The sequence below is a fragment of the Oncorhynchus masou genome, chromosome 10 (assembly GCF_036934945.1).
Source record: "Oncorhynchus masou masou isolate Uvic2021 chromosome 10, UVic_Omas_1.1, whole genome shotgun sequence".
NCBI classification, from domain to species: domain Eukaryota; kingdom Metazoa; phylum Chordata; class Actinopteri; order Salmoniformes; family Salmonidae; genus Oncorhynchus; species Oncorhynchus masou.
Genome location: NC_088221.1, coordinates 2,114,416 through 2,127,181, shown reverse-complemented (window position 1 = coordinate 2,127,181; position 12,766 = coordinate 2,114,416). Strand labels below are relative to the sequence as shown.

Here is a 12,766-nt window from a genome sequence, read left to right as displayed (position 1 = left end):
TGAATGGCCTTGAGTGGCCCAGCCAGAGCCCGGACATGAACCCGACCGAACATCTCTGGAGAGACCTGAAAATAGTTGTACACCAACACTCCCCATCCAACCTGACAGAGCTTGAGAGGATCTGCAGAGAAGAATGGGAGGAACATTCCCCAAATACAGGTGTGCCAAGCTTGTGGAGTCATACCCAAGAAGACTCAAGGCTTTAATCGCTGCCAAAGGTGCTTCAACAAAGTACTGAGTAAAGGGTCTGAATACTTATGCAAATGTAATATTTCAGTGTTTTTCAAAATAAATAAATTAGCAAACATTTCAAAAAATATTTTTTTGCTTTGTCATTAAAAATCAATTTTAGAATAAATCTGTAACCTAAAAATACTTGGAAAAAGTCAAGGGTTCTGAATAATTTCAGAAGTCACTGCATACAGTGTTTTGGAATTCTGAATAAATTGGCTTAAACGAGGAGATTCATTAACTAGTGTTAATATGCAATTATCACCAGTCCATGTAACAAATGAACAGCCACACATTAGCAACAAAAGATTAAACCTTATCCTGGACTAAAAAGGATTTTCATTTTAAATGGATTATGGTTAATCTGTGTCTGGGAAAGTGGCCCCAAGTGTTTCAATAAAAAGTGATACTAACTGTTGCAAAGGGTTACCATTGACAGCCAAAGTTATTTATTTAAAAGCAAAATGTTCGAGTACATTTTCAAAATCAGTTGGGCTTAAGTGAAGCAACCCTACGTATTTGTTCAGCACAATATAGGATTTATTAAATATCATAATTCCAGGACAAACATTTACATGCCTGCATGCTTTTTCACCAAAATGGCAGCTATTTGAAAGAATGATGGTTCAGAAATCAAACAAAAACAAACTATAAATTCATATGAATGTCGGTATTGTCTTCCTAATAGATCTACTGCATACACAATACCACCTCTTAACTTTATATACACATACCATATTAATCAACTCAGCTTTTGATAGAGTGAGTTAGTGTGTCATTATCATCAGTTCTGGTATATACAACAATGGTAAAAAGGAAACTTTATTGTATTTTCTTCTAATTTAGAAAACATTCAAATCAAATCTCAGTCGTCTCTTTTGATCAACATACGGATAAATAAAAAAAATCACAGAGGTTCTTTCCAAGCGTTATATATATTTTGTTTACATCTCGGAATTCAACTTGAAATACAAAACACAACCTCTGAGTCTGATCATGTTCAAAGCTTTGTCGCTGGTTGAAATACAATATAAAAAATCTTCAGTGCTGTGAATTTCTTTGCGATATTACCAACAGTGTACCCCTTGGTACATTTTCACTGTGCAATTATTGATTTTTTTAAACAACCAACCTCAATTAATCAAAACCTGCTTTAGCGACTATGTAATGTTGATATCTGTGAGAAAAAGAGTTTCTACATTCAGACACAACCCTTTTTCCGGTGTTTGGCCAAACACACTTCCATTGAACAGCTGCAGTACACGCAGTGTGACCTGTTTCTGCTACGAAATCCACCTGGGCTCTTGACAATCTCCGTCAGATTGTTTCTCTTCTTTAGCTCATCATCTTCTTATCAGTACATCACTGTGGTTTTCAAGAACAGTCTTCCATCTGAAAGAAAGGACACAGTAGAGAGGGATTAGCCAATAGCGTACTGGCCATGCTGACTCAACCTGGAGATATGGGGTTAAGCTTTGTCCTGATAGTCGCCAAAAACACAACCAGTGTGGTTGCTAGCGTGCGTGATGCTTTCCCACAATAACCTAACTGAATAATAATGTTACATGAAATGTTTGAAGAGGTGTGTTCTGATTTGACAAAATCTTGAAAACATTAGAAAATCTGATCTGAGAACTTCCAATACACATGGAATAGGCCTAATTTTATCCAATACTCTTCCAATGTCCAAGTTACTCAAGCATATCATCACTCACAACTGTAGATTTAACAACAGATATTAATATTGTTTATCCTACAAAGTCAAGTCTATAATTGTTGCACAAATGATTTGCATGATCTGTTGGATCAAACTGTGGAATCGAGCAGCAGCAGTTGAAGAGACTCCTTATGCCAGTGTTTGTCTGTCTCATGCATTGAAATAGTGAAATAAAACCAGGCCGATACAACTGTCTACACATGTCATCTTAGACAAAAGGCAAATCGTACAAGGAACTGCCCATATCCAACGCTGTCAACCTGACAAATCGTACAAGGAACTGCCCATATCCAACGCTGTCTACCTGACAAAATATACAAGGAAATGCCCATATCCAACGCTGTCTACCTGACAAATTGTACAAGGAACTGCCCATATCCAATGCTGTCTACCTGACAAATCGTACAAGGAACTGCCCATATCCAACGCTGTCTACCTGACAAATCGTACAAGGAACTGCCCATATCCAACGCTGTCTATCTGACAATTGCACGTCAGATGTGTTAAAGACATCTCACCTGACACGCTTGTTTGAACATAATATTGCACTCATGAAGAGTTTTACACATGACACTTCCTGTATGGAAGGAGTGTTTATTGAAACATATGTGTTGCGTAAAAACCCGAAGAGGGTGGCCAGCAGAGATAGGAGGGATGGGCTGAGAGAAGCTGAGGGTTGGGATGTCGAATTGGAGTTGCTGTGCGGGAGATAAAAGTAAAAATAAAGTCTAAATAAAACATAACAAAAAGTATGTTTGAGTGACACTGAGGGGCAGTGTTTTTACAACTAATGCCGGTTTGCCTGAGGCTGATGCCGTGCAGGTGTTTGTACACATGCATATACACACACTCTCATTCAAATAAACACATACAGTACAAGAACACACACATACATGCAATAGTGCCAGACATGCACACAAACATATACAGTTGGCATTGCTGTTATAATTTTAGTTGTCCTTGATGTCCTTTGTTTTACATTTACTTTAATTGTGTTTATTAAAAAAGAAAATGCATTGTTGTTTGCTGTCTTTTTTCTCTTTAGTACATTCTCTTGGTTCTGTTTGTCATTTCTTTTTTCTCATTAGTTAATTCTCTTGGTTCTGTTTTCTCTTGTCTTTTTTCTCTTTAGTTCATTCTCTTGGTTCTGTTTTTCTTGCCTTTTTTCACTTTAGTTCATTCTCTTGGTTCTGTTTTTCTTGTCTTTTTTCTCTTTAGTTCATTCTCTTGGTTCTGTTTTTCTTGTTTTTTTTTTCTCTTTAATTCATTCTCTTGGTTGTTGGTGCATTTTTTGGGGGGGGGGGGATGCAATTAATTGTATTTTTTTTTTGCGGGGGGTGGGTGTCGAGGGACAGCTATTGGGGAACTGTGTAGGGTTCACGTTTTTTGGCCTTGTGGGAGATCCGTCAACGTGCCCTTGAGCAGGGCATTGACCCTGGATGCTTCTGTCGTGTCTTTGGCTATGCCGGATTAAGTGAAATGACATGCTATTGTATAAAATCATTTCTCCGTAATTAATATTACCTGATTGAGCTAATCATGTAAATGTAATTAACTAGAGAGTCGGGCACCACAAAAGAATCTTAAAGACCTAGTTAAATTTTACATCAATAGAAGTCAATATTAATCGTCATCTTAACTTAGTCTGTCTCATCTGAAAGTTGTAAATTCTTGGTTATCTGCACAAACCCTGGCTAACAATTTGAATCAGCAATACAAAATTGGGTTTAATCATTTATTTACAAAATACCTAACTAATCACACAGAATTACACATACACATAATTAAATCATAACTTGATTACAAATTACGTCATAAAGGAAAACATCCCTAGTGGGCGGAACAGATATGACAGCTTGTTACACAAAAGAAAAGGGGCTGGGTTTGAGTGAAGGAGCGGGAAGACTGAGGAAGAAAGGCCGAAGCTGTGCTATCGTAAATACAGTATCTTATGCATTCTAAATTACCGCCCATTTGGAAAAGGAAAATGCAATGAATATTTACTCTGAGCTGCGCTTCGGTAGGTTGGTGGTAGATGGAAGGCCGTGTTGCCCAACCGAGTCCTTTGAAGAATGTCTCTGGTTGTCAATTGGATACGTTGTAGTAACGTCGATGGGTGATAGACGGGATACTCTGTCTATTCCTTCCTAACCCTCGTTGCATCTGCTGTTGCTAACTCAACGGCTAGGAGGTATCACTTCTGTAGTGAATAAGATTTCAAAGTTCATACCATTTGCAACCAAAGCTCACGCTGATGTTGGCTTGGTTCTGTAGTTATTATCTGAACCATTCTGACATCGGACCGTCGTCCTCACGTCCTCGGAACAGGAGGTTATTTTGTCGTCAAGGGCTTTTATAGGAAGGGAGAAGAGTACGTGTTTGAAAAGTTTTATAGCTGGCGCAGTGGTTAAGGGTGCTGTACAGCAGTGCCAGCTGTGCCAGCAGAGACTCTGGATTCGCGTCCGGGAGGTCTGTGGGGCGAAGCACAATTGGCCTAGCGTCGCCCGGGTTAGGGAGGGTTTGGCCGGTAGGGAAATCCTTGTCTCATTGCGCACCAGCAACTCCTGTGGCGGGCTGGGCAAAATGCGCGCTAACCAAGGTTGCTAGGTGCACAGTGTTTCCTCCAACACATTGGTGCGCCTAGCTTCCGGGTTGGAAGGCGCTGTGTTAAATAAGCAGTGCGGCTTGGTTGGGTTGTGTATCGGAGGACGCATGACTTTCAACCTTCGTCTCTCCCGAGCCCGAGTACAGGAGTTGTAGCGACAAGACAAGATATTTGCTACTAAACAATTGGATACCACGAAATTGGGGAGAAAAAGAGGTAACATTTTAAAATAAAAAAAAATAAATAAAAAAGAAGAAAAGTTTTATAGCCCATGTCCCTTCACATGGGTGGGCCACTGATTGAGCAGAGCCCTATCTTATGAAAACCCAAATCTCACATTTTAGAAGCTAAAATCACATTTCATCCCTTCACGAATAATTTCATATTCAAACAATTAAATTGAACAACAATTCCATGTGAATCCGATAACACTGATGTGTAGACTTTCCACTGTAGAGTTGATGTCATCTTATCATTGATGAGAATGTCTCAGATGACAACCAAACTGACATCATATCCATTAAGTACCACCGCATATGTTCAATTGATCGGATAGCCAGAATACAGTTCATTTCCCCCCACCTTCTGATGTTCCCAGAATCTCTATGTTAACCAAGGGGTTTGCAAATATAACCTCAGTAGGGTAGAGAAAAGAAAAAGGGGGGAAGAGGTATTTATGACAGTCATAAACCTACCCCCCAGGCCAACCTCATGACACTTATGTGTGTCACTCTGAATGGGAGTCTGTTGGATGACTGGTATGATGTAGTTGTTGAGTGGCTTCACTGCAAGTATATTGTATGTTTCGGATATTCAATAAAAAGTGTTTATTGAAAAAGGCAGAGCCATTCTTCTCTGATGCTATCTCCAGACACCTGCAACCTAACGAGCTTTGTCCATTTTCAAAGAACACTCGTCTCTGAGTGGTACGCCTGAGCAAGCGGAGCTGCCTCTGACGCGGGGCTGGTAAAAGCATCTGTTAGGCGCAGCTCAGGAGCATGTTTGACATTTATTACCCCCGTATTTCCTCTGCGCTGCATTACTGTGCCTTAAGCAGCCCTTTCTTCTCTCTGGCAGTGAACCTAAATAATTAAATTTAGAAAAGCACACCGAGAGACTTAAAGCAGTGACAGCTTGAGGAGAGCGATGTGTTGCTGCCTGGCAGTCAGATATGACACAATGTGAGGTCCGAGACATAGAGCGACATCTAGTAGAAAATGGTACGTTTGTTATAGGCTTTGAAGAGACTCACATTCATTGATCTTCTGTAATCTCACTATTGGACCATTTAACCTTTGGCCTCTTAAGGCCCATGGCACACCTGCAATATTTAGAGCCATATATGAATCAGAGGAGCCTCTCAATTCTATATGGAAAATGCAATATAATATGATGAAACCTTCCTACATAAACATTTTGATAAGTACATGTTCTCACTCCTAATATCCTAAATCTCACAACCAATGATACAACACTTTCTGATAGGAGAGCATCCATCACTGCACCGTGTACCTAAATCCCGAGCCTTCTGTCGTCGATGCATCAGTGTGCTGTATGTATGTGTATGAAAAGCTGGGTGGAAAAAGAACAAAGGCTTGTTGTGGGGAGGTGGAGTGGAAAGACAAACACAGGGGCTAATTATCCGAACCTGCCGTGGGTCTCCAAGGTATTGCACTCTGGCCGCCTCTATTCAAGCAACACTGCAGAGTTATGTGTAAAAGCCATTACAGCGTAAATGCAAAGGGCTAAAAATAAAGGGAAGAGAGGAAGGTGGTGGTGGTGGTTGGAAGGGGTTGGATGGGGAGGAGAGTAGACACATCCATGGTGGAGGAAATGCTATGCCACCTTTCTCTGCCTTTCTGTCTGATCGGCTTCACTGTCACAGCTGTTTATAGGGAATTGTGTGAATGGTATGGGGAGGTGAAAGTGTGGCTGATTATCACTTTTGATAAGTTGTGAAGAAACGCATCAGGCATAGTAGTGTGCAAAACATCACATTGCTCAGGGAAAATAAAATGATCAGGAGAGAATTAAGAAATGTATTTTTGACATAAGGTTTTCTTGGAAATTGTAGACACCATTTTCAATTTGGGCAAACAAATTGGTGGAACTCCTTGCATGTTTGTTCTGTTTTAATCAACTTACACCGCCTCCAGTTTGCAATATTACTGCAAATGTTGAAACATACTGATTTCCATTTTTGAGTGAGAAATATTGATGAAAGACTCATTAAAATATGTAAAAACTTTAGCCATTTGTATAATGAAATCAAGATGAAAAGTTCATTAAAGGGGATAAATATTTCATTAGATGCTGAATAAAACAATGCTTTTTGGGCTTCTCTCAGCATAAAATTCCTTTTGAAAGATTAATTAATACATTTACATTATGCAAATGTAGCTCATGCAAATATTTTATGAAGACAATTAAAGGGCTTTTTTCATTTTTTTTGCTTCAGTGACATTCATTCATTTAATTTTTATTTTACGTGAACTGTTTTGATGTTTAATCTCGCAACAAAGAACTTTATCTCTCGGCGCAGGGTCATGTTAACTTGCCCAACACATCAAAGGGCAAACAGGTTGGAACCAGAGAAGAGATACTGGGGAAGATATTCAGGCGAGAGCTGCAGTCCCAGTAGCATGGCTGTCTGGTAGCTGCTACAACGGCCAGAACTGCCTCTTGGAACCGATTCAAAAGCACTGCAAAAGCAATTAATAAACACAGACTGTGTTAATATCGCAGAATTAGAGAAGTGTGACAAAAGACAAATAGAAATAATTAGTTACCTTAAAAATTATGCTCTTGTTAATTTGTTTTCTCGCTCTCTCTCGCCCTAGCCTGAGCTGTGTGTTGAAAATATAACATACATTTCTCTTGGCTTTTATGCGTGTGATAGGCTTGGGTGTTTTTCACGCGTTTTCTTTGCTTGTGTAATTTATCAACATCATTTTTTGCCATTTGAGGGTAATTACGGTTTACTAGGCTGTTGGCAGAGGAGGGGAGAGCAGAGGAGACATGGGTGGCAGACAAATGCTTCTCCAATTGAACAAAAGCACACATTGTTCCATGTTAACTCAACCTTCTCCTATGTCTATTCTTTAAGGCCATGATCACTGGCATTGTGAGCCGAAGAAATGATGCTTCATAGCTACAGTCAGAAAGGCATCTTCTACCTTGCCAAGTTGTAACATTAGAAAAAACATGTATGTTTATTGTCTATGACACTGTCAATCTACCATGGCAATAGTTGGTACATGACAATGACTATTTCTTTGATCACATACAAAGAAAATTGTACTGTAAAATAATAAGGAAGTTTGAAATGTTAACAATCCATTTAACAATTCAACTATAAAGAGCTCTTCAATGTCAATCTTAATTCTTCTAATTTCAAATTAAGGCTGCTAAATATACTAATTTAGCATCACATGGGGGGCTATAAATTTTGTTTTCCTGTTTTGGGACAGCCGCCCTTTTCACATCTCTCCACTGACTGAATGGCATTTCATTAAGCAAGAATCCTCCCTCCTTACGGTACAAATTCTCAATTTGTTCGCTTATTATTTCTTATTTGACAAAAATATATTTTTAACCCTGTGAGACGCAAACATTTTATTTACCCCTCAGAAAGGCTAATAGGGTTCTGATTATGAATATTGTACATTTGAAGTTTGTAGAAAATATTTATGGAAATGTGGCAAAAAATGCAACATTGTGCTTCAATGGTAGCAAAACATCTGTGGTAAGAAAACTGTGAAATTCTATTAAAATCACATCAAAATGGATCAAAATCACGATGTGCTTTATACATGTGATATAAAATATTGTCTCATGGTATATATAGTTGAAATGAATATTTTGAAAAATACATATTTGTCAACTTGACCAATCCAAGTTGGAGTATTTTGCTATCAAAAACATATATATTTTGTTACTATTTTGTAGGTTTCCTATGTATGGAAAACCTCTAACTTACTTTTAGTAATATTTCGTTGTCCTTTCTGGCTTAATTTGGAGAGATAACCTTCTATCTTACTTTTTACCATAAATGGCTGTCAAAGGCAGCATTCTGACCTAATAAACCACACTGTTTCCCTTCCAAATTCAGCAAATACTTCAAGAGTAATTTTGATGCCTCATCTACACATCAAAGATGAATATCTTTAATAAACAATGTGTGGTTTAGTAGGTCAGAATACTGCCATTGGCGACCATTTATGGTAAAAAAAAAGTATGACTTCCCAGCAAATGGGACGTCTTAACGTTCCCATTAGGTCCTTTAAGGGTTTCGGCGTGAAGTTATCCTATTGACGTTCTTTAAAAGATCTAAGAACGTTGAGGGATGGTACCAAGGAAACGTTCTCTGAGAAACCTTGTCTAGTTCCCTGTAAGTTCCCAGGATGTCACTGAGGACCATGTCAGGACGCTTTTAGGACGTTCTCAAGGACATACATTTACTAGTCCGTGGGACATTGTGTGATGGTCCCAAGGAAACGTTCTCTGAGGGACATTTGTCTAGTTCCCTGTAAGTTCCCAGGAGGTCACTGAGGACCATGTCAGGACGCTTTTAGGACGTTCTCAAGGACATACATTTACTAGTCCGTAGGACATTGTGTGATGGTCCCAAGGAAACGTTCTCTGAGGGACATTTGTCTAGTTCCCTGTAAATTACCAGGACATCACTAAGGACCAACGTCTGGCCCTTTTTAGGACACTCTCAGGACATACATTTACTAGTCCGTGGGACATTGTGTGATGGTCCCAAGGAAACGTTCTCTGAGGGACATTTGTCTAGTTCCCTGTAAGTTACCAGGACATCACTAAGGACCAACGTCTGGCCCTTTTTAGGACACTCTCAGGACATACATTTACTAGTCCGTGGGACATTGTGTGATGGTCCCAAGGAAACGTTCTCTGAGGGACATTTGTCTAGTTCCCTGTAAATTACCAGGACATCACTAAGGACCAACGTCTGGCCCTTTTTAGGACACTCTCAGGACATACATTTACTAGTCCGTGGGACATTGTGTGATGGTCCCAAGGAAACGTTTTCTGAGGGACATTTGTCTAGTTCCCTGTAAGTTCCCAGGATGTCACTGAGGACCATGTCAGGACGCTTTTAGGACGTTCTCAAGGACATACATTTACTAGTCCGTAGGACATTGTGTGATGATCCCAAGGGATCGTTCTCTGGGCGAACTTTTTATAGTTCCCAGTTTGTGCCAGGTACGTGTCATGGTCCCCTGAACATTCTTGGGACATTCTGTCATTGTTCCCTGGATGTTTAATGTAGTTCCCAGGTTTGTCCCGGGGACGTCCTGAGCACATTTTTAGGACGTTCTCAGGATATTGTGTCATGGTCCCCTGAAGCTTTTGTCTAGTTCCTGGTATCATAGTGATTTACTGTGTAACCTTCCTATTGTCCAGGGTAAATTGAGACCTCTGTCAGTGATAAAGCGGTGATGCTAGGAAGAGGGGGGAAGGAAGGGTGGGAGAGACATTGTTGGGGATTATTAGAGGAAGACGTAATGATACTAATAAAGAAGTGTGAGGTGTTGTGACCCCAAATTGCACCATATTTCCTACAATCTCCTAGTTATTTTGCCCAACCAAGGTATTATAATCCCTGATCAACTCCCATATGAGACTTTTTTAACTTCTCACTCTATTCTAAATATGCACCAATCTGGTTTTAACTTCTCACTTTATTCTAAATATGCACCAATCTGGTTTTGACTTCTCCCTCTATTCTAAATATGCACCAATCTGGTTTTAACTTCTCACTCTATTCTAAATATGCATCAATCTGGTTTTGACTTCTCCCTCTATTCTAAATATGCACCAATCTGGTTTTAACTTCTCACTCTATTCTAAATATGCACCAATCTGGTTTTAACTTCTCACTTTATTCTAAATATGCACCAATTTGGTTTTAACTTCTCACTCTATTCTAAATATGCACCAATCTGGTTTTGACTTCTCACTCTATTCTAAACATGCATCAATCTGGTTTTAACTTCTCACTCTATTCTAAATATGCATCAATCTGGTTTTAGATCTGGACATAGCACAGTTTCAGCCACTATGCTTGTTTTACATGATGTGTTAAATTGCCTAGATCCTATGCTGCCTTATCTATAGACCTTTCTAAGGCACTTGACACCGTTGACCATTCCCTACTCATTAAAAAACTGTCTGAAATGGGAATGGATAGGGAGTTTTGCAAATGGTTTAAGAACTACTTGACCAACAGGACACCACCTGTGTTTTCTGATTGTGTCAAGTCTAGTTTACTCAATATTATAAAAGGTGTACCACAGGGTGTCACGCCCTGACCTTAGAGATACTTTTTATTTCTCTATTTGGTTAGGTCAGGGTGTGATTTGGGTGGGCACTCTAGTTTGTCTGTTTCCTTGTTGGCCGGGTATGGTTCCCAATCAGAGCCAGCTGTCTATCGTTGCCTCTGATTGGGAATCATACTTAGACAGCATTTTCCCACCTGTTTTTGTCTGTAATTATTTATTTTCGGTGTGTGTTTGTGTGCGTCACGGTTGCGTCACGTTCAGTTTCTGTTTACCTGTTTTTGTGTGAAGGTTTCACTTTATTAAAGATGTGGAACTCCATGCATGTGACACGGGTTGATTTTGGGACATGTTCTCGTTACTATCTCGTTACTATTTATATAAATAATATTGGTCTATGTATTAAATGTTGTAATATTTATCTGTATGCAGATACGGTTATGTAAGCCATCGCACCGACTGACCAAGCTATGTTAAAGCTGCAATATGATTTTGTTACATTACAGAAAGTCCTTATTGATTTAAAACGTGTACTTAATACTGGCAAAACTAAATATATGTTGTTCTCTAATTCACTGAAAAATGTCTCAGATGGGCTACACATTCAGTCATTGGAGGGTTCTCTCGCGAGCGGGTTCCTGCCTATAAACATTTGGATTGATAAAGATCTAACGTTTAAAAAACATTCTGATGAGCTAGTTAAAAAGTTAAGATTTAAAGTGGGCTTTTTTATTTTATTTTTTAGAAATGAACACCAAGAAACAGATTGTAAAGTTTTTGACTATGGTGACACCATTTAACAGAATGCAGATTCTACTACTCATAAACCTTTGGAGGCCATCTACCATAGCCCCCTTCCCTCTATGACAGGTGATAGTTTTAATACTCATCACTGCATCCTGTATCAGAAGGTCGGCTGGACCGCACTAAAATCCCGTAGATCACTTCATTACTCCCTTCTTGTTTACAAAGCTCTGCTCCACAAGCCTACAACATACCCCACTTCCCTGTTGAAATATAAGAATATAAGACACCAAACCCGTTCGCAGGGTTGGTTAACTCTTCGGGTCCCACTTGTCTCCACTATCTGCCTTTAGTTTTAAAGCACCGCAGTTATACCTCACAAAACAAATGATTGAGTTTACTGAAGTGTGCAACTGTTTCAATTGATTATTCTAACTTGTTGTAATAACCTGATGTCATGTATTTATAGCTCTCTTGCATTGTTTTATATTTTTGTTGTTGCTTAATTTTTGTCCTCAGGGCACCATTGTAAATGGGAAACTGTTCTCTGCCCTGGTCAAAAGCAGTGCAATAGATGGGGCATACACTACATAGGAAATAAGTGTAATTTGGGATGCAGTCTATAGAGGTTATCACCACCATCCACTTCATATCCTAGACCCCACAAGGCAAACAAACAGACTGGGATGCAGTCTTCAGAGGTTATCACCACCCACCACTTCATATCCAAGACCCCACAAGGCAAACAAACAGACTGGGAGGCAGTCTATAGAGGTTATCACCACCCTCCACTTCATATCCAAGACCCCACAAGGCAAACAAACAGACTGGGAGGCAGTCTATAGAGGTTATCACCACCCTCCACTTCATATCCAAGACCCCACAAGGCAAACAAACAGACTGGGATGCAGTCTATAGAGGTTATCACCACCCTCCACTTCATATCCAAGACCCCACAAGGCAAACAAACAGACTGGGATGCAGTCTTCAGAGGTCATCACCACCCTCCACTTCATATCCTAGACCCCACAAGGCAAACAAACAGACTGGGATGCAGTCTTCAGAGGTTATCACCACCCTCCACTTCATATCCAAGACCCCACAAGACAAACAAACAAACAGACTGGGATGCAGTCTTCAGAGGTTATCACCACCCTCCACTTC

At 39.7% G+C, this 12,766-nt stretch overlaps 1 protein-coding gene across 2 annotated transcripts in view; it reads right to left on the bottom strand.

The window, feature by feature from the left end:
- Positions 1-749: 749 nt before the first annotated feature.
- Positions 750-12,766, bottom strand: part of dachd (dachshund d) — a 331,847-nt gene continuing 319,830 nt past the window's right edge. For both annotated transcript variants that reach the window (XM_064975650.1, XM_064975651.1), the window contains exon 11: positions 750-1,623. In XM_064975650.1, coding sequence (XP_064831722.1) covers positions 1,586-1,623 — 38 coding nt within the window. In that variant the 3' untranslated portion in view covers positions 750-1,585. The remainder of the gene's footprint in view (positions 1,624-12,766) is intronic.